This window comes from Acanthisitta chloris, unplaced genomic scaffold, assembly GCF_000695815.1.
Source record: "Acanthisitta chloris isolate BGI_N310 unplaced genomic scaffold, ASM69581v1 scaffold11127, whole genome shotgun sequence".
Lineage (NCBI taxonomy): Eukaryota > Metazoa > Chordata > Aves > Passeriformes > Acanthisittidae > Acanthisitta > Acanthisitta chloris.
In genome coordinates, this window is record NW_008683250.1 from 221,231 (window position 1) to 241,773 (window position 20,543).

Here is a 20,543-nt window from a genome sequence, read left to right on the forward strand (position 1 = left end):
ACTACGGATAAAGCTATTGACATCTTGACATGTTCCCATGCTGATTCTGGAATACAAGCTTTCTTTTCAGTTTGTCACCTTTGCACCTGTGATGGTTTTATCTTTTCCTCAGCACCTCAGCTTGCCTTCCTTTGATGTACCTTGGCAATTCTTGCCCTGACATCGACCACACTGACACAAACACCAGATCCCTGTTGGGTTTGACAGGGAGAGAGAGACACATGGACAGAACCTGCATTGACTTAATCTATTTTTCAGCCATGTCAATTTTTCCTAGGTAGCAGGGATAAAGGGAATGTTCTTGGCTAACAAGAAGATTGACAACCAAGTGAAAACTTTCATCACCTACAATAAAGGGAGAGACTGGAGTTTGTTGCAGGCTCCGGACACAGATCTGAGAGGAAATCCCATTCACTGTCTCCTAGTAAGTACCTGAGGGGGGAACGTGGTGGGTGCTGATATCCAGGAACAGTCTGTTTGTTCCAGGTATTACAAGAATGAGAGGGCAGCTCCTCTCTCCATGGGGTGGATCGTGGAGTGCAGTACTTCAGGCTTGGGCTGCCGGGGGGTATTGCAAGAGCTGGTGTTGTAATTTAGGCTAATTTAATAGAATTTTTGGAACAAAAGAAAGCATCATGGATCAGCTTCCTTTTGCACAACTGATGGTGTCTGCTTAAACAGCAGGTGAAGCTGGGTGCCGTGTCTGCGCAGTTGATTCTCTGGACACTAGATGGGAGGCGTGAGCTATTGTAGCTCAGGAACTTTAAAGCACTTAATAACTGGAGACAGGCTCAAAGGGAAAAAGAGCTCTGATTTCTTTCAGGCTGCTCTGTTGGCATTAATATTTATTAATATTTATCATTTTCTCTTTGAGCTCAGAAGTGAGAATCGACACATTCATCCAAATATATGTATAGCTTTGTGTTGGTGTATATTTTATCTATCTCTGTACTTATTGATATAGATCCACGTACAGCTAAGTCTTTAATCATCATTATATGCAAACAGTTTTCAAGAGGGAAAGTGAAATATAAGCAATATGAATAGAATTGGAGATCTCTATCAAATTAGAAAGCTTAGGCTGATTTTGACATATTTTTCAGCTGATGCAATCTTATCCACAGTGGTGGGAAAATACTCAGAACCTCAGTCTTTGGGATTCTCAATAGCATTCATACAGCACAAATTTGTACATGATTCCAGACAGAACCAGGGCCACTCTCTATACTGCTCTTCCTCCTGCTGTCCTGTATCTGCATGTTGTTTTCAGTCTGAAAAAAATAATGTTCTCATTTTGAGGCTGTTTGTTAGAATCTGAATGAGCATTACATTTTGTAGCTAAATGCTGCACTAATCTCTTAACTGAATGCCATGCACTATTGCGAGAGCAAAGAATAAATATTTGAAGATGTTCAGATAATTGATTTTTTTGACTGAGCCAAAATGCAAGCCTTTCATTTTTCTGTCCAGTTTGGAAAAAATAAATGGGGAGGACTGGAGGTCAGACAGAAGAGTTATTTTAGACTATGACTACATTTGTTTGGGTTTGTTTTCTTCTTTAAAGTTTTAAAAAATTATACCTAAATGCATTTTTGAATGAACTCTTCTATCAGGTGAAAATTAAAAAGATAACATCCAGAGAACTTTGCAGACATAAAGCAATTTAATTTCTTGGAAGGGACTGTGTGTAGAGGAGTTTGTGTTTCAAATAGATTGTATCATCTAGTTTAAGCTCAAACAAACATATTCAGTAAAAACCCCATACCTTTTCAAATTAGAACCAATTTTATCAGAAACCCAAGATTTTTATTATATGATATGACAGAGTAGTATTTTAGGGGACTGGCAAGGCAGAGGGGAAAAAGCCACACAGGCAATTAAACCAATAGAAGTAAACTTTGTTCTTTTTCCATAAATTTGAAGTTTGAGTTCTGAGAAGAGGGATTTTCTGGCATTGTTGTGCACTGATCGAGTGAAGTCTGACTTGCCATTGTGGTTATAAATGAGCCAGTGACACTGCTCTGTGTGGTCCTTATGGAACAGTTGTTTGCAGGAATTGGGTATTTTATCCATAGGGATATGCTGCCACTGTAGTTATCCATGTTATAATGGAGTGGTCACATGACTGTGTATAAAACAGACCTGGATGGTTCTTGTGGAGACAGAAAGTTATGGCTCCCTTAAACTTTCCCGTCCATACAGTATCTCTACAATACTCATGGGCACCTGAGAATGCAGTTAGCTTCACTTAAAACTGGACCAAATGTGGCTGAACAAGCTGGAATTCAGTCTGTAAATTCACTGTAAACTTGAACAAGCCAGGCAAGGGGTCAAGAGGAGGAGTGGAATGTGGGCACTGAGAGGGACACAGTGAGAACTGACCCAGAGAAACTCTTGGTTCTCTGTGGGTTGCATTTATATCCTTGAAGTTCCACCATGCACAAACCACTATTTAAACACTGGCTCATTTTTATTTTGTTCTCTATGCAACCATGTGCTTGTTCTGAGAATTACTTCCACCTGTGCAAGCTCAGTGTAGACTTCTCATCTTGTCTGAACTTCTTAAACAGTCTGTGACTTGGGCCAGAGTTGGTATCTCAGATCTGTGAGCATCTGTAGAAATTGGTCCATGATTTCAGGATGCTAAGGGACAAATTCTCAGTGGATTTGAACTGTGTAGCTCAGTCTTTGCCCTTCCAGAAGGAAAACGGAAAGGAATTTAGTCAGTCCTTCCCTGTAATAAGGCCAGAGGAATGTTTAGCCATGTTTAGTTTTCCTCTTCCCCTAACATTGTGTAAGACAGGCAAGAGTCCTCTTTCATTGTCTGAACACTCCTTCATGTTTAGGTCGTCACAAGCTGGTCGAATGGTAGAGGAGCAGGGATCATCAGCTGAGCATGTAGGGTCTCCGGTGCTCAACTTGCTAATGTGATAGAAAGCAAATAGCTGAAATCTGAACTGAACCAACTTGTTAGGTTTTTACAGGAACAGTCAGTCTTCCTAAAATAGAAAGGGAAGGATAGAAGTACAGAAAATGTACCAAACCCACAAAGTAAAAGAGCAATTCTGCAAGAGAGAGACAAGCTATTTAAAAATCTTGTTTGAAGTTCATACTTAATGGTGGGGGAAGATGAAGGCAGAATACAGAATGCAAGAATTCTAGAAGTGACAGAGAATAGACCATAGAAGGTGGGAATGGTAGGGAAATTTTTGAATCAAAAGCACTGGAAATGTATGTTCCTGGGAATAAGACAGGGATCAATAAGGGCGTTCTCCTGGGGGAAAATGTGGAGAAAAGGAGTTTTGATACACGCTCTGAAGCAATTCTGCTCCTTGTCAGTGTTACATATTTGTAGTATTTAAACACTTCACAAACTCCACTCACCTCTTTAGCCACACTGTCTGCATCACCAGATGTTTTACCTTCATATGTCACCTCTTCTTTTCCTTCTACATATAACTGTTTGGGGCATGATCCTGCTTGTCCTTATGGCATAGCTAAGTGAATTCTTAATAGACAGTTGTACATCCAGCTTAGCTGCCATACTTGCTCCATTTGCTTTCTCACTGCTGGTTTTTAGCATAATTGTCTCCAGCAGTAGCTCAGGATATGGGAATGAAGCATGTTCCAGCTTGCTGGCAGAATGGGATCTGCCATTTCCCATAGTGACAGTATGGTCCCCAGCCTGTAAGCGCAACGCTGTGTCCTCTGTGCGTCTGGTCTTTAAGCCTAAACTAAGGGAGAGTTAAAACAGAAATAAGTACATAGCAGCTAAGTTGGCAGCTGAGGAGGTTAAGAAGGAGTCTGGTTGAAACACAAGGAGAGCCAGACGGAGCCATCGCTCTACTGACAGGATGGTTTTATCAAAAAAGCTCGAAGAATTTCTTTTTTTTTTTTTTGTGAGATGGCTCTGAATAATGTGCCTGGATGAAAGCAATGAAATTCCATGTAATCCCAAGGATTTGTTTTTCTTGTTTATACCACTGGTTTTCTGAGATGAATATACTTAATCCTCATAAAATAGCTGCCAAGGTATTATATCCTAAAGGTGCTGGTTTGGTTTGATACTTATCATGTGCTGTGAAGTAGTTAACTGAGGAATAATTCTGTCTTGCAAGAAATGGGCATCTGCCTAGGCGAGTTGATCAATTAGCTTTCAAGTGGTTCAAACACAGGGATGATTCTCAGGAGAATCTTCATTCAATTTTTAGGCCTATCTCCAAACTCCTAGCTCCAATTTCCTATGTGACCTTGGGCAAGTAATTTATTTTTTCTGTGCCTTGCTTCCCTAGACATCTGTTTATTCCCTCCCACATTTTGTTTGTCTTGTCTGTATGGATTATAAGGATTTTAGGACAAAGACCCTCTTCTTGCTTCTTCACTTAAGCACCTAAGTGAGATGTTTTGAATATCTCTCTTGGAAGTGTTTGTCTCTCTTCATTGCTCCTTGTGCTATTGCAGGTGAGCAAATACTGTGACTCCCCCTAGGTTTGTGAATGGTGTCTAGCTTCATCCTTGTGTTATAATACTTTGTCCCTTCTGATCAGAGACAGCAACTAATAGCTGGTTTCTATGTGTCATGCCATTGAGACAGTTCAGGTGGGCTTTGCAGAACAGCCAAGGAGTGGGTTTGTGGATATTTATGACAAATTTTACTAAAGACTGATGAGCCTCCTGAGAGGGGAGCATAAGAGTGTTGAATTGAAAATATTAGGAAGCAAGTAATGAACTCCAGCATCATTGTAAAAACTATGACAGTGAGCAGGGCAATGGGCCGTGTCACTCATGCTTTATCTTCTACTTAGGTTTTAAATGCTCCATGCTGTGGTGCTTTCCCTTGGTGGCTGTGCAATGACAGAGAAACCCAAACCTGGTGATTCTGATGGTGATAATAATTTTAGTAGCCTGTTGTTAACAACAAAAAAGATAGAGACAATTGGTGGGAATTCTGAAAAAGAGAGTGACACGTCTGTATATAAGTTGAACTAGAGGAGAAACACAAAGGGACCAACAGTATGATGGAACACAAACCAGCTGGAAAAATATCTGTTGATGAGCTATATAAGGACAGAGATGGAGAAGATGTACAACAGGGATGAGAAAGAGAATGGTAACACAGTAAGGATATGAGATGGCACTAACTTTGGGTGTTTGGTTAGGAGTGGAAAGGTTTTTACACCATACCCAGTTGTCACTAGGCACTCTAAGTATTACTGCACTCTGGACAATAAGAAGTCATGCCACTAAAAAGACCATCTGTCTGCTTAGACAGATGGCCTGGCTTTTTATATTTGAGATATATATATATTGCATTTTTGTGTACTATATCTGTGAAATGAGACAAATTGGAAAGAATACCTCTGGTAACACAAAGATTTGAGTCTAACAAGGTCTCATCTGAGTTGGGAATTGGCTGAGTTGCCATTAACTTCTGCCTTCAAAATGCTGAAATGGACTTGGAGTATGTTGGTTTTAAAAATATGTTCTGTATTTAGTCTTTTCACAACCTATTAAAATGTAAAAGAAAAGAATTCGTGCTCTTGCAATGCTTTTCCACTTCCTGCATTCATGTCAGCTCCATTTGTTTTCCACTCCCTCCCGGCACCCCCGGGCTGCTCCAGTGGCTGCGCTCACAAGGCTGTCAGTTAGAGTTAGGCTGCTCAGCACATTCCACTTGGCAGGTTGTGTTCTGTCTGCACAACCCATGTCCCCTTTTCCTGTCTCACATAAGTGAGAGCTCCCATCCCTCCTCACCACCCTTATTTGCCTTTGCCAGAAGAAACCTACCATTCTCCAGAGGCGAATTTTCATTTCAGTCATAGTCACCTACTTTTGAAATGGGATGGAGAAGTGGTCTTCCTCCAGTGACTTACGGGGCTAGGTCTCCTGCAGGGGAGCCCTGCCAAACTCTTGGAGCTGCAGATCTAGACTTTAGATGTCTGATATTAGACAGGCAAACCTGCTTCCTCAGAGCCTGAAGGTCCTTCTACATAGCCTCTCCTGCTTGTCTTACAGAACTGGGCAAGCTGAAGCATGGGCTTTGCTCTATTTGTGTTCCACAGTGATATCCCCCTTGACTGGGTCAGGTTTTCTTGCCAGTATGTTTCCACCTCTCTTCCCTTAACATGTTTCATGCAGGGCTGTTCATGAGGTTTGGAAGTAAAAATTACTGAAAATAAAACCCAAGAGAAGGGAAAAATGCTCAGAAATTTTCAGAAACTATCACACTACAGATTTGGAGGTAATTGTAATGACAGCTTGGGAAATCTGCCTGTCTATCTTACCCTCTTGCACAGCTGATTTATTCTGTACCATTCCTGTCTTATCTGAGTACCTGGCATACAAAATCAATAGCAAATAGGTAAGGCTTCCATGGATGTATTTGTATTGAAATCTTAAAGGTCACATCCAGATGGGCGGTGAAGCGTTGTTTTAAACAACTCTAAAACTAACATTTTCCAGTCCTGGTATTTCTTTGTATTTAGTGCAGTGCAGAACAGACTCATGTGTCAAAAAGAGTCAAGAAGTGGTATGACACTGTCAGAATTAAGTCGTTTTTCATGGCTAATTAGTGGTGTCTTAGCACCACACTAGTTGGGTATATTGCTTCTTGTTGCAGAGAGAGCTTGAACACTGCTGCTCGGAGAGACATTTCATATCTGCATCCTTGCTTGCTTCTCAAAGTACTAGGAGCCAGGAGAGCTAGGTGGTCCTTACCATCACCTGTCCTTGCAAGCCTGGTTCCCTCCTTTGAGGGTACATCCTCAAAGATGTTGTCCTTGGGATAGTGTTTTAGCCTGGTGAATCAGTTTTCCAGTGAGACCAGGTTGTGTTAGAGAATGGTACCAAAGTGGCTCTGTCTTTCTAAGGGTGACTGAATGCAAGGATTATGAAGTACAGAAAAACACTGTATGTTACTAAGCCTGTAGAAATAGAAGCATGCCTTGTTGTATCTGCTGTTTACTTTTATTTTCCCTTTCTCTATAGCCCTATTGCTCCCTTCATCTTCACTTGAAGGTCTCAGACAACCCCTATACCTCAGGAAACATCGCCAGCCGAGATACTGCCCCCAGTATTATTGTAGCTTCAGGTATGAAACATTTAAAGATTGCCTATGTATGATGTGTAAACGTCGACAAAGTCTGGAGTTTGTGGAGGGTGTTGAGTGGTTGTGGGAGGTCATACCACCAGTATGGGGAAAGAAGGTAGACTGTCAAATGAAAGTCCTTATGGACCTTCAACTTGTCATATATTTTTTATGGAAATTGGCCTTCAAGACAGAGGAGGTCATGTCTAGCCCTCTGCTCCCATGAACATAAGATTCAAATAAGGACATTTCCTTTGCATATGGAGGTGTGTAGAGTTTTTTGTACTGGGTCTTTTATGTTTATTTTCTTCAAACTGAAATCTTTCCATTCTCCTTCCCTTTCCTCTTCCCATTTTCTTTCCTCTCCCTTTTCCCATTCTCTTTTCCCCTTCCTTTTTCCCTTTTCCCTCCCTCCTCATTATACTCCCAAACCTAGAAGTTCTATAACTGCAAAAGGTAAATAAATACATTTCCCCCTGATTCGCTAATTCTACTGTTTCTGAGAGTGTTTCATCACTAACCAATGGTCATCTTACAGGTAATATAGGTGCTGAACTATCAGACAATGACATCAGCATGTTTGTTTCTTCTGATGCTGGGAACACTTGGAGGCAGGTAAATGGCACAGAATCGCAGGTTTAAATAATAATCGTAGGAAATCGTCATAAAAGTACATTCAATCTGTCATTTAATTTTTGTTTCATTTGGTTCAAAGTAGCTATTTGCAAATCTTAACAAAAGAGTAAACTTCCCTTCTGAAAGGTACAGAGATGCTCAAAGGAAAAAAGACTGAATATGTTGTAAAACCTCATATAGCAGAAGATTATTTTTATAGTTCTACTCAGAGTTTTACTTCAGTTTAACCCTGTAGCAAAGAGAACAGATTAAATTATGGATACTCAGGAGAGAGAATGTGTTACCTTTTATGGTTCTACATGCCCTGTACCAATCAAACCATTTTTTAATTCATCCATAATTTTACTTTCCCAAAAATCAGCAGTTGTACTGGTCTACTTCTTCTCACTCCATGTGGGACTCATTTCACCTAAGCTGAGTTGTCCAAAGTTCAGTGTCCATATAAATGGACTATTTTGCCTTGCTCTTGAGCTAATGGAGAAGAAGACAAAATTCAGATCACCTTGTTCCAAAGATATCTCTCCACTAATTGTGGAAAGAGACGGGATGATGAAAAATCAAGTTCCTAATATTAGTGGAGTCCCACCTGTTAAGAAATACCCTCTAATGTGTTTATCCTTAGATCAGGAAATTCCTGTATTCTGAATGGGATATCAAGTCGTGGAGAGAAAGAATAACTTTCTCAGCCTGACAAATGCTGCTATATAAACTGGAGAGCAGATGTTTGCAGAAAGTCAATACAAAAAAGACACAGGAAAAGAAAATCTTTTTCAATATTTGATATTACAAGAATCTAATTATTTTACAGTGTTTGACCAACCCTCATTTTTCTGTCTGCATCAATTATGTGAGATAGGGCCAGACATGTGCAAACACATGAAATTCTTCTTTAAACAAAAAATTGTCATTGAAAGGAGGGAAACTGTTGATCCTTGCAAAAAAATCATGCTTATAACTTTCTGTCTAGCAGAGGCAGAATATGTTTTCCAAGGACCAGGAAAAAAGCCTAACAATAAAAAACAGAATCCAGAAACTGTCTCTATAATTTCTTCTTACTTAGTACATACCTGTCCTCTATCATGATCCTACTTAAAGAACTATGATGCTGTCTTGATACTAAGGATAACAGGTTTAAATAGATAAATTTTTTTTCTAGATTTTTGAGGAAGAGCACAGTGTTCTGTACCTGGATCAAGGTGGAGTACTAGTCGCCATGAAACACACTTCTCTGCCTATCAGACACCTCTGGTAATGACTCCATGTGTGATAACATCTACTGTTCCTCTTTTCAGATGCCAGGAAGTAGGCAGTTTGTATGCATCCAGTTTTCTGTAGCTATAGTCTAGAAAATACTAGTAAGATACAATAACTCAGATAAAGCTAAGACATCCTGGCAGTTCCAGTTTATATAATTTTGGCTTGGCCAGATCTGAGGGATCAACAATGGAATTCCACAACACTCCTGTTTTACCACAGCTTTGGCATCTTGAGTTCATATATCTGGATTATGCATTTGTCTGTTATTAAGTTACCAAAAGACTTATTATTTTCAAAGTTATTGATGAACTTGTCTTCTATAAGGCAGGCAGCACTTATGAACCAGAATTTTGTTGAATAGCTTCAGAGTTATATAGCCAATAAAGCAAAAGTGTCCTTGCTAGTTAGGACTCTTCAATTTGGGAGGTAGCATGTAGTTTTGTGCTGCTTTGCATTACTTACTTTCACTACAGTCAGTGTCATATCAGTACCTGAAACACACAGACTCAACTCATAAGAAATGATGAGTGGTTCCAAGCCTTCACTTTACCACAGGGAAGACTGCTGGTTCAAAGAGTCAAAGCTCTCATGCTCCAGAAAACTAATGTCCTTAAAATATTTTATATTGGGGACCCCCAAAAAAGATGCTCAAAATCACTCTTTATTTTTTTTAAATTCTATGCCTTGTCTGCATTTTGCCTTTAAAGCATCAATCTGTAACATAACTTTATTGGTTTCTACCACTTAAATATCGGTCATGGGTTAGTGTTATGATGTCAAACAAGCTTGATCAATGCTCTGATTTATGATGCTTCCCAAAAACAGTTATTCAAAGGACTATAAAAAGACTGTATCCAAGAACAGAAGCTGCTTCCCACTACTCCCTCCATAGCAGCTGTAGTGAACTAGAGAGTCTCTTCAAGTAGAGTAGGAGAATAAGAAAAGAAGACACTAATTCTGCTTTCTCCACTAGGTTAAGTTTTGATGAAGGGAGATCTTGGAGCAAGTACAGTTTCACATCCCTCCCACTATTTGTTGATGGAGTTTTAGGGGAACCTGGAGAGGAAACTCTCATCATGACGTAAGTCAGCATGCTATCATGCTACTGTTATGCTACCACAAATATATTAGGTAAAATATATATTTTATGCTACCATGAATACATTAGGAGAATTGCTCATAACAATGGCATTTCTGGTTGAGGACCAAACCAAGTACTATCTGAAGCCAGGAGTGTGAAGCCTTCAGCTGCTAAATCATCAGTTTATTTGTGATATGATTGAGGGAATGACAACATGGTTCCTTGCAAGCAGCAAACTATCACTTAGCTTATCAGCATGAAACCTGACTCATCAAATTGAATGTGATGTAAAGCAGTTACTCTTGACAGATGAACATTTGAAAGAAAAATGGTGAGGTATTTTTATAACTGTGTTTTTGCTGCTGCATTCTTTTTTTTTCAACTGAGACACAGAAAAGTGAAGACATTATTTTGTAAAAATGAATGACAAAATGTTGCCTGGAGGCTGACTCATGAAAAATTATGTTTAGTTTCAATGTGGTATGCTGAGTTCTGCACGATGCATAAATCTGGACTCAGTGTGCCAGAAACTCTGACATTTTACCTGAGATCAGATTTGCAAAAACAGAAGGAAAATTCAGTTTCTGTCTGTATAAAATGGACTGACCTGTGATAAACAATGTGTGGCTTGGAAACTAACTTGTGTTAATAAAGATGTATGAAGAATGTTCCCTTCAGGTTCTGATTTTAATTTGCATAGAAGGGATTCCCAAAACTTATCATTAACATAAAACTCCTATAGGTATATCTGTCTCCAGCCCCACACCAAGTCTTCTTTTGACTCTTCTCTTCAAATAGAGTCATTTTGAGTATTGTCATAAGTAAGAGGGTCAACAGAATAAAACAGAATAAAAGCTACATGCAATTTTTAATGAGTTATAGATCTTTAGCAGGCTAAGTTTCATTTTCACTATTCAGTCAAGTGAAAATGAGTAGGACTGTTACTCCTAAAGCAATTGATCTCTGTTGGAAACTGTGGGTGGTTGTACCTCTGTAACTACCAGACTACATTAGGTGCTTCCTTTTACTGTGTGTTCTTTCTGCTGCATTCTGTAGTGTGTTTGGACATTTCAGCCACCGCTCAGAGTGGCAGCTGGTGAAAGTAGACTACAAGTCCATTTTTGATCGGAGATGTGCAGAAGAGGACTACAGGCCTTGGCAACTTCATAGCCAGGTGAGAAGCAAGGAGAGAGGGATCTGACCTGAAGTAGCTACTGATTCTACAGTTAAAGATCATCATGATCCAATGTCTTTTCCTGTTAGTTTGCTGTATCAGGTTGTCCCTGACTGGTTGGGTCTGTCCTGTTCTATCGGTGTGTTGCCTCAGATTGCACTCTGTGAGCCCCAAAGGATGAACAGCTGGTTTTGGAGTATCAATCATTCTCCATGCAGGCAATGAGCTCAGACGTACCTAGACGTGAAGAATGCAACAACAGCAGATGCACTGCAGCTGTGGCCTGAACTACTTCACTTTTACACATCCCATCCAGTTTCCCCATCCTTACCACCTTTCCCTTCCTCCATCCTTCTGTGTCCTCAGAGCCAGCATTTTAAGACCATTTTAGTTGTTTTCACACTTGTTCCTCCAAATTCCTGCCTTGTAGCCTCATTATTTGCTCACTTGCCTTTATGCTTGTTCTATCTCTCTCTGCTGTGGGAGTTGGGTGCTTTATTCCCCAGTTTGTTGGCTCCCATGCTCTGTCCTGTGCAACCTGGATGCAGCTGCTGCATCACTCTCAGAACCATTGCTTACATGCACAGCAAAGTAAGGTGCTAGTGCACAGTGCCTGCACCTGCCTTGAGGCACCTTCCCAGCTCTGCCAAGTTTCACAACAGCCTGTGTTACATCAGGTTAGAATAAAATGTGGCCCAAATTCTGTGGTTATATAAACACCACAGGCTCCACTGAAGTCTAAAGTGAAGCACACATTTATATCATCAAAGGTTGTCTTTCTGTGTATATCTTGCTGGGCAAGAATTTAATAATGAATATGAAATGAAAGTAGCTTGACTCAGACTAGCTGCTCACACAAGGCACAACTCTACACTAAAAATACCAGTTATTACTTAGATCTTTAGATGCTGAAAATCAGTACAGCTTCCTTGAAATTTAAGGAGGCACAGCATTTTACATCAGTTGCAAGTCAGGCCCTTCTGTTTCATGGGCATATCAAAGCCATGAAAAAATTTTCTACAGTGATTTTAACATCATAAAAGGTAGTAAGTGAGACTCCACTGTATTTTGTTCTTAACTTTTTTGTGCTTGCATAAGCAAAAATGCCAAGGATTTTGCAGTATTTCTTCGAGAATGTTGGCTTTGGAGCTTGCAGAACTATTTTTAGGAAGGCTGCAGTGTACTCTTGCCTTGCAAATTTCTTTCCATTGAGATGACAAGGCTGGGCCTTGTTCCCTATATAGAAATATTAGCAGGGTGCTGAAGATAGGAAGTTCTAGCATCCACATAACAAGTGAAACCCTGTAAGATGTGAACTCATCCATTGATGAGTTCACATTGTTTATTTACATAAACACATATTACTAGTTTCTACTGAATGAAATTGTTCCCAAAGAGATCAGACCAAAGAAATAGACCTGCTCTGTGTCTCAAATTGCAGAGGAAGCAGGCTATGGTTTTAGTTGCTGTGAAATGAACCTGGATCAATTGCTTATTGGCTTTGGAACAAATTCAGAACTTAATCAGATATATAAGTAACCTTTCTTAGTGTATATTGGAAATGCTGGTTTAGTTTCAGTTAAAGCTTCAGTAGCTTTAATTATCTCTAGTGTACTGAGATGACATTTGGCTTCCCATCCTGTTCCCTCGGGTAACACCTCCTGTTGCAGAAACTTAGAAAAATCAGGTGATACAAAGAGCCTGGTGGGCGTCAGGGAAATAATTTTGGTTTTGTTTCCAGGGAGAAGCTTGCATCATGGGAGCAAAAAGGATCTACAGGAAACGCAAGTCAGAGAAGAAATGCATGCAAGGAAAATACGCTGGGGCTATGACCTCGGAGCCGTGCGTGTGCACAGAGGCAGACTTTGACTGGTGAGCAGTGTGCAGAAGGACTGTGTGGTCTCTACTACAACAATGCAGAGCTCTCTAGAGAGGCTGTAGCTTGCAGAGAGTAGAAATTAATAAACATGTAAGCGTCAAAATAGGCTACTCTATGATAGTGAAAGTATATCAAAGGAAGAAAGGAAAGATCTCTGTAATCTTCTAATGCTCCCACAAAATTGTTGCTGAACAGATCATTTTCTCGCTTGTATCTGAACTCTGTGCACCATTAAGATAACAGGTCAGTTTAGCACATCTAACCTCAGCAGTCACCAGGGGTGACTGTGAAAGTAGTACGGAGACATAGATAGCATTGTGTAAAAAATAAATTCACACACACGTACATATGTATATATGAGTAAAAGTAAATATATGGATGTGCAAAGTAGGCCTTCAGCTTCTAGAAATCAAGTATCTAGGAAACTCCTGTGTCATTTTTTTATATCTGGACCATCATGCTTGGTACTATCCAGCAGACACTGCCTTCATGATTTGGGTTAATCTCCTTCTGAAGCCTTTTCTTCTCTGATATATGCTGTGGGAAATAGAGTAAAATAACACTGGTGAGTTATGAATGATGTGATAAAATGTTCAGCTCCTAGTTTGATTTCAAGATTACTGCTGACACACAGCAATTTGCACAAAAAAATGGCAGGAACTACATTATTGAAATCTCCTTTTCACTTCTTTTCCCCAAGTCCAAAAGTCCTAAGTATCTTGGATGAGAGAAATGGTGGCTCTTTGGCAGTGCTGATAAAATCCCCTTGTGCTTTGCCCAGCTAGATCTATGCCATGTTACTAATTAAACCCAGAATCTGTAACATGAGCCGTGAAGAGGTTAATCTTACCAATATTTTGTTTCTTATGATATGAGTTCACTTCAGGACCATGGACATTTACAGCATTTCCCTTCTCATTCTTCCATAAAAATAGGATATTTTTCTATATAAAATCATAGGATCACAGGAAGCTTTTCCATGTGTCATAAAAGTAAATCCTATTGCACCAAACAGTAACAATTATTAGCATATTTGGGCATGGATTCTCTGAATATGGTTTCCTAATGTTTTCCCCATCTTCCACTGAGTTCTTTGCAAGGGGAAGATACCTCAGTTCTGTGTGCAGTTCATCATATAGGTGTCCAAAGGTCCTGGATTTCAACCATTTAATATTTCTCTAGTAATGTAAAAAAGATAACAGCCAAACAAAAAAACTCCAAACCACCATTAACAGGAGAGAAACTCCCTGAAGATTTTGACCCCTCTTGTAGAGCATGCAGTACAATGCTGTGCCAAGCTTATGCCCTCAAGAAAATAGTTGATGGGGTTGACTCACAGTCAGTCTGTTAATGTTTAAATCCCTTGCACTCATAAGGGACAAACATACCTGAAACACTTCTGATAAAAATATGCTTTCCTTCCAGAACTTCCCTCTGGGAATGCATATTTTTATTTCATTAAAATTGATTGTATGGTTTTCTGCTACAAAAGTTTGTTGCTAGGTACAGGACAAAAGTATCACATTGGGGGAAACGTGCTTGTATTTATTTTGTGTTTACCTCAAGGAAACTTTCTCCAGAAGTTCTCATGGGTTGTGGGAGAATCTTTAAGACAAAGCTTAAATCATTGGGGATGTACAACAGGTGCCCACTGTTCACATGCACCAACAAGACCTTCTCAAATCTGTTGGAAGAGGCAGAATTAGGACCTTCTAAAAGTCATCTTGTTAAAAGTAGCCTGACAAAAATATCCTTCAAAGTACTGCATGTCTCGGTGCTGAGCTAACTGACAGAAAAACTTCCTGGCCTAGGTGAGCCTTCCTCCTAATGGAAACAGTTTTGGTTTAGAGCAGACTGTTGTGATCCCCTCTAGTTCTTCCTGAGCTCATGTTATTCCTACAATCCCCAGATGTGGATTTGTGCTTTATCCATATTAGCTTCTTTCTTACTGTCTCTGACAAAAAAAAACCCGAAATATTGCTTTAAGCATCCAGTTCAGAAACCAAAAATATTTATCAGGCACATAGTTTTACATAGATTTGCCGGGGAAGGACAAAAACTCTGCAGGGAACAGAAGAAAAGTTTATCTAGGAAGGAGAAAAGAGATGGCAAGGAAAAAAGCAATTCTGCTGTCTACTAAGAAAGCCAAAGCTGCTGCTGTACCATAACTTCCAGTGCCTGCTGTGTTGAACTCTGCACTCGGCTTCACTGCTAATCCACCCTGCAGAAGTTGGAGGGAGGTTTGGAGGAAAATGAGTGAATGAATTCTTGCTATGGGAGGATGTCCTCTCTGGGGTCTTTCCTTTGCAGGAAGGAAGGAACACTTCATCTTTCTCCCTTGTGACATTTCAGAAGTACTTTGGAATTCTCTATTTCTCTTTTTTATTCTTTTTTTTCTGGGCTGGGCTCTTATTGAAGGAGATTGAAGGGGACGTGTATCCCCCGGGCAGGGAGAAACCGCTTAGCTGCCTGCACTTGATTTTTAAATCTTGAAATAAACTGGGCAGCTTTTTATATTAACATCAGTGGTTACAGGACCCAGACTTGTATACAACAATCCCTGTCATTGTGCTGTCTTTGCTATTTAAACACTGAATTTGTATGTAGAAGATTTTATTATCTAAGCTTGTCAGAGCCTGGAGTAAAAAATTGTATCTCTGTGGTCAGGTAAAGTGAGAAAAAGTGCTATAGTTGTTAATCCTGCAAGTGCTTTTTTCATCAGTTCAGGGGGAAAATGCTGGTTATAAAAGACATAAAAATTTTATAACATTTTTTTCTCTTTGTAATATCACAGAACTCCAGGTTCATTTCAAATTTGTATTCAGCCCATGGTAGATCTTTCTCAGAGAAAAGGGCACATTTGTTTATTGTTTTACACAGCAACAAAACTGAGTGACATTAGAAATTACTGTAGTTTCTCTAGCCTTGGGAACCTGAACTCTTCTGACAGTAGACATCTTTTATCAGCGGCTAGAAGCCAAGTGAACTGGGGCCAGAGCTCTCCATGCAGGGGCTGGGGCTCACAGCCAGAGGGCAACAGAGCTTCAGGAATGGGGTACAGGGACTGTGCAGGAGCCCCCGGCAAATCTGTCTTAGCAACGGCCTAGAAACGAGTGTGTCCTTCTTCATTTAATTGATTTGGGTAAATGGATGACACCGTTACTTGGGTGTTATTAAAGCATTAATTTACCCCGTTTCCTTACATTGTGTTCCTTCCTGCTGTCTGAGCATTATTAAGGCAATATCTCTTGGGCAGAAACATCTCCTAGACACAGATAGAAATCTTTGGTGGTGTTCATCCTTCAGCTACCTGTCTCCCAGTTCCTTTAATAGAAACTTTGAGTTGAGTGTCTCACTGTCAGTCCTCCCTCTGAACCCACTGGCATTAATACTTCTTCTATCAAGACTCCTATATCTCACACCTTCATGGGGGGTATGAGCCTGTTGATACTGGTGCTAGTGATTTTGGATAACCAGAGAGGCAAAAAAGAGCCTTGGTGCAGTTGGGAATCAGGTCTATTTATTTCACTGATGATATCAGCAAGGATCTGGCTGGCTCTTTTTTTTATTGTCTGGCACTTAAATTACAGCCCTGCCTGCTAGGGTTAGCTCTTAAGCTAAGGCATCAGAGTCCTGCATCATGAGAAACTGTTCTGACAAACCCAGGGAGGCAGAGGATAGATACTAAGTGTGATTAGATTCTCTTGGCTTCGTATGTCGCCACTCATCAGTTCAGACAAACATGAAGGTGCCAGTTCTGAAATACACAGACATTTGCACAATTAGGTTAGCTAACTTTGCTTTCTCATTGAGGTAGGTTTGGTTAGCTAACAAAAAGTACTTTTGAACGAAGTTTTAGTTCATTTTGAATGCTTGTGGAAAATGCAGATTCATTATGCAAAGTCTACAGTGCATCTCTGCATCTTTATGGGCCTACAGATCTACCAGGCATGGATTTACTGGATAGATTTTGGGGATTTTAGGTTCCATATTAACATAAGCTGGTATAGCTTGACTCCAAATACTGTGATGCAATTATAATCATGCACCTTTGTAGATCCACAGTTCAGACTGCAGCTGAATCCATCCTTCACTGAGATAAATCCCATGTCAGATCCTGTAGAACTGGGGAGCAAACACACCTCCCTTTTAACACAAATCTACACTTGGATCATAGTTAAATATTAGACAATGGTATTAAGTGAATAAAAAGGGGATAAGGCTTTTCCATGGCTGTAGCCATAGCTATTTATTTCCACCAGGGGTTTTGGAAACTGAAGTACAACAGTGACTATTTTTAGAGATACCTCGATTTCACCCCATTTAATGTCTGAAAATTTGGAAAGCACAGCATACAAAACCACAAGTAGCATTTTCAGCTTCCAGCGTAGTTAACTTAAGGTGAAGCCATTAATGTTAAGGAAGTCCTGTGGTTACATGCTAAGTCATCTCTTGATTTTTAGAAGGTATGAATTTGGCAGTCACTCGTCTGACTTACCTGGTTATTTCTGTATTTTAGAGCCATGGGATTTTAATAATTTCATGTGAAATCACAGTTCTTCTATGACAGTATGTTTGTAAGGTCTGTATGAAAGCTGCAAACTTCCTTAAGGGCATTGTTGCCTTTTGATTATTACCTGTGCTGCAAATATTAGCTAAAGGAATTTATTATGATCTTTGAGCAGGGATACAGAACTTCTGGAATGTGTATCTAAGTACAGAGAAGAACTTGCAATTCTATTTGACTAAGAAAAATAGGATTTCAGTTTAAACCAGTAAAAGTGGCCATGGTAAAACCATAATCAGTGAGAGCCACAAGACAGGCTGCTTCATACTGATAAAGAAATCCCTGATGGTAAATGCTCCACTCCTTTTTGATAGGTACATTATCTATGTCACCTGAGTTCTCTTCAGGCAGGCACAAAATATCATCAATATATGCAAATTCCAATTCCCAGTTACCAGGCAATGACTCGGCTAGCTGATTGCACTTTGAGGCTGATGCCTTCCCCAGCTCCAGATTTTGCTGTACTGGTTCATGCTATGGCAATCCAATTGATGCTAATGCTTGTTGATTGCTACAAAGCCTGTTGTGCCAAATTGTAGGCAGCAATTTGTTGTCAGCATCAGTGCTCTGCGTGCAACAGCCTGTAGCCAAGAAATTCATTAGATTCCAAGACTGCGGAGGTGAACGGGTGGCTGCTGCAGCTGTAGAGAGATATGGAACAGCAATTCATGTCATTTACTGGGATGATGTTTCTGTGTGGCCTTAATGAGCCAGATGATTTGCAAACCTGAAAACTATGAAACTTCTGTGCTTATAACTATTTCTGCTGTGGAAAAATCCTATGATTTCATTCCCTGACTTTGAGAAATATGATCCAAGTACAGTCAAAACTAGTTAAGCCAATCTTGGCTTGCCCAGATGTACAGGTAGTAATAGGAACCAAAATAGTAGCTTGTATCTAGACACATGTATAGTAAGAAATCCCGGACTGCTGCATCAAGTTGGACTGCAGGTACTGATCCCCTCTGAGGCAGATTTCACTTATTATTTTGTTTTGTTTTCAGCTAACCGATTACAGAACACTGTGTGTGTACAGTGTTATAGCTTTTTAAATAGAGTCACACATGATAACTTAGGAATACAGTGCTGCAAAGTGTTGACAAATGAATTACAGAAATACTGGAGTCCCACTTGTATGTAAATATTTGTTTTCTCTAAACAAATGAGAATGATTTATTCTCCATTACAAAGTGTGTTCTGCAGCTATAGTGTTCTTATTCCAACAAAGATGATTATTGAGGCACGTGGCAGTGGGAAAATAGGCTGACTGGTGCTTCCAAAGCAATTAAGTGACATTCAGTCACTAGCATCTGAGTAAATAGATTGATGAAAATTCAGTCAAAAAAAATGAGAAAGGACCCTTTTGGTCATCTACTTCATTGCTGTTTCCTAGAGTATGTTCTCAATTACTTGTTGTAGATATTCCAGACACTACAGCTGCCAAAATGTTCCTTTCGAACAATCATGCAGTCTAATAGATGTTTAGGAGTTTTCCCAAGTAATATGCAGCTTTAATTTTCTTTTGCTTAATGTCGTCCTTTTAATTTCTTCTTGTTAAGATTGCATTAAGGTATTTTTTCTTGATTCAGAAGGAGAACTTGAGGAAGAAGAAAAAAGTAGTGACAGAATTCTCAATGTCCTGCTTTGATAACAATTACAAGCAATTCTACAAAGATAAATTGCAAAATATTCTCACTTTTTTCTTCTTTGCCTTATGTCTTGGATAAATACCAGACTTCTTAAAATTATTTACTAGTGATTCATTAATGGATTTTTTAAGCCATCATGCTATTGTCCCGGAAGAAAAAACATTTGAAAAAAGTCTTCATTAAGTTAAACATTCTTCTTGTTAATATTGTTCTACAAATATTGATCACACTGCTGCCCATTAGGAGATGCTGAATCCAGCAGCCTAAGAGAAGTGAGGCTGCAGCAGCTCCATGTCTCCTGACCCAAGAAGTTGCAAGGTTGAATATCTGTCCCTGATAGGCACAGGTGTGTGTGTACTCACAGTACATATGTGCATACATACACATCTGGTGACACAGACTAGCACAAATGAAAACATAGCACTCACACAAACACCACCACCTGATCTTGTTCCCCTCTCTGGCTGATGGAAAATATGCACACTGAAAATACATGCAATATTGATCCCACCAGTACCTGGTCTTAAACACCCAGGTCTGTCCAGTATCTATCCCCTGGGTGCCTTGTCTCCCCAGATTCTGATAACTGGACATCCCCAGTTGCCTCACGCAGAGACATACGCACATGTAAGAGGTCTCGTGAGCAGGTCCAGACAGATCTATATGGCTTTACAATAATAGCCATTCTCCCAGACCTCTTGGTCTCTCCAATAACCAACTCATGGACCTAGTGCCCAGCCTTGACTTATGAGCACGTTTCTCCCGAGTCTTTAATCCTACTCAATGGCTTCTTGGTCTTAGTGTTGACCTTCACAGTATTCACACACTCCAGTCAGTCCAGTTGCTGGCAGCGTGGTCCCCTGTGAATCATGGTCTGAGTCCAGTTACTGGAGACATAGGCCACCACACACACATGTACACAGAACAGACAGCCACTCACCAGGAAAATGGAAGTGGAGATGCCAGAAGTTCTTCCCTGGCATGGTATAATGAGTCTGGTACATCAGTGTGCAGTAACCCTGCTCAGTGATCTGCAAGCCTCTCCTGCTGATGATCTGGTAGGTCTCACCCTGGTCATGGACTGATGGCTGTTCTGTGACACCCATGAGGAGCTGAAGCAGGGGCTCCATTAGCTCTGATCAGGTTGTTGGAGTTCCTCTGTCTCCTGTTTTTCCTCTCTGCTTCTTTAGGTATGTATACAGAGACAAGCCTT

The 20,543-nt window shown here is 40.0% G+C and overlaps 1 protein-coding gene across 1 annotated transcript in view; it reads left to right on the forward strand.

Annotated features, from left to right (window-relative positions):
• Positions 1 to 20,543, forward strand: part of SORCS1 (sortilin-related VPS10 domain containing receptor 1) — a gene marked incomplete at its 5' end in the record, with an annotated part of 199,449 nt that overhangs the window by 137,116 nt on the left and 41,790 nt on the right. Inside the window, 7 exons of the mRNA XM_009078866.1 lie at positions 278 to 424; positions 6,988 to 7,090; positions 7,626 to 7,702; positions 8,880 to 8,971; positions 9,954 to 10,061; positions 11,118 to 11,235; positions 12,977 to 13,107. Coding sequence (XP_009077114.1) covers positions 278 to 424; positions 6,988 to 7,090; positions 7,626 to 7,702; positions 8,880 to 8,971; positions 9,954 to 10,061; positions 11,118 to 11,235; positions 12,977 to 13,107 — 776 coding nt within the window. The remainder of the gene's footprint in view (positions 1 to 277; positions 425 to 6,987; positions 7,091 to 7,625; positions 7,703 to 8,879; positions 8,972 to 9,953; positions 10,062 to 11,117; positions 11,236 to 12,976; positions 13,108 to 20,543) is intronic.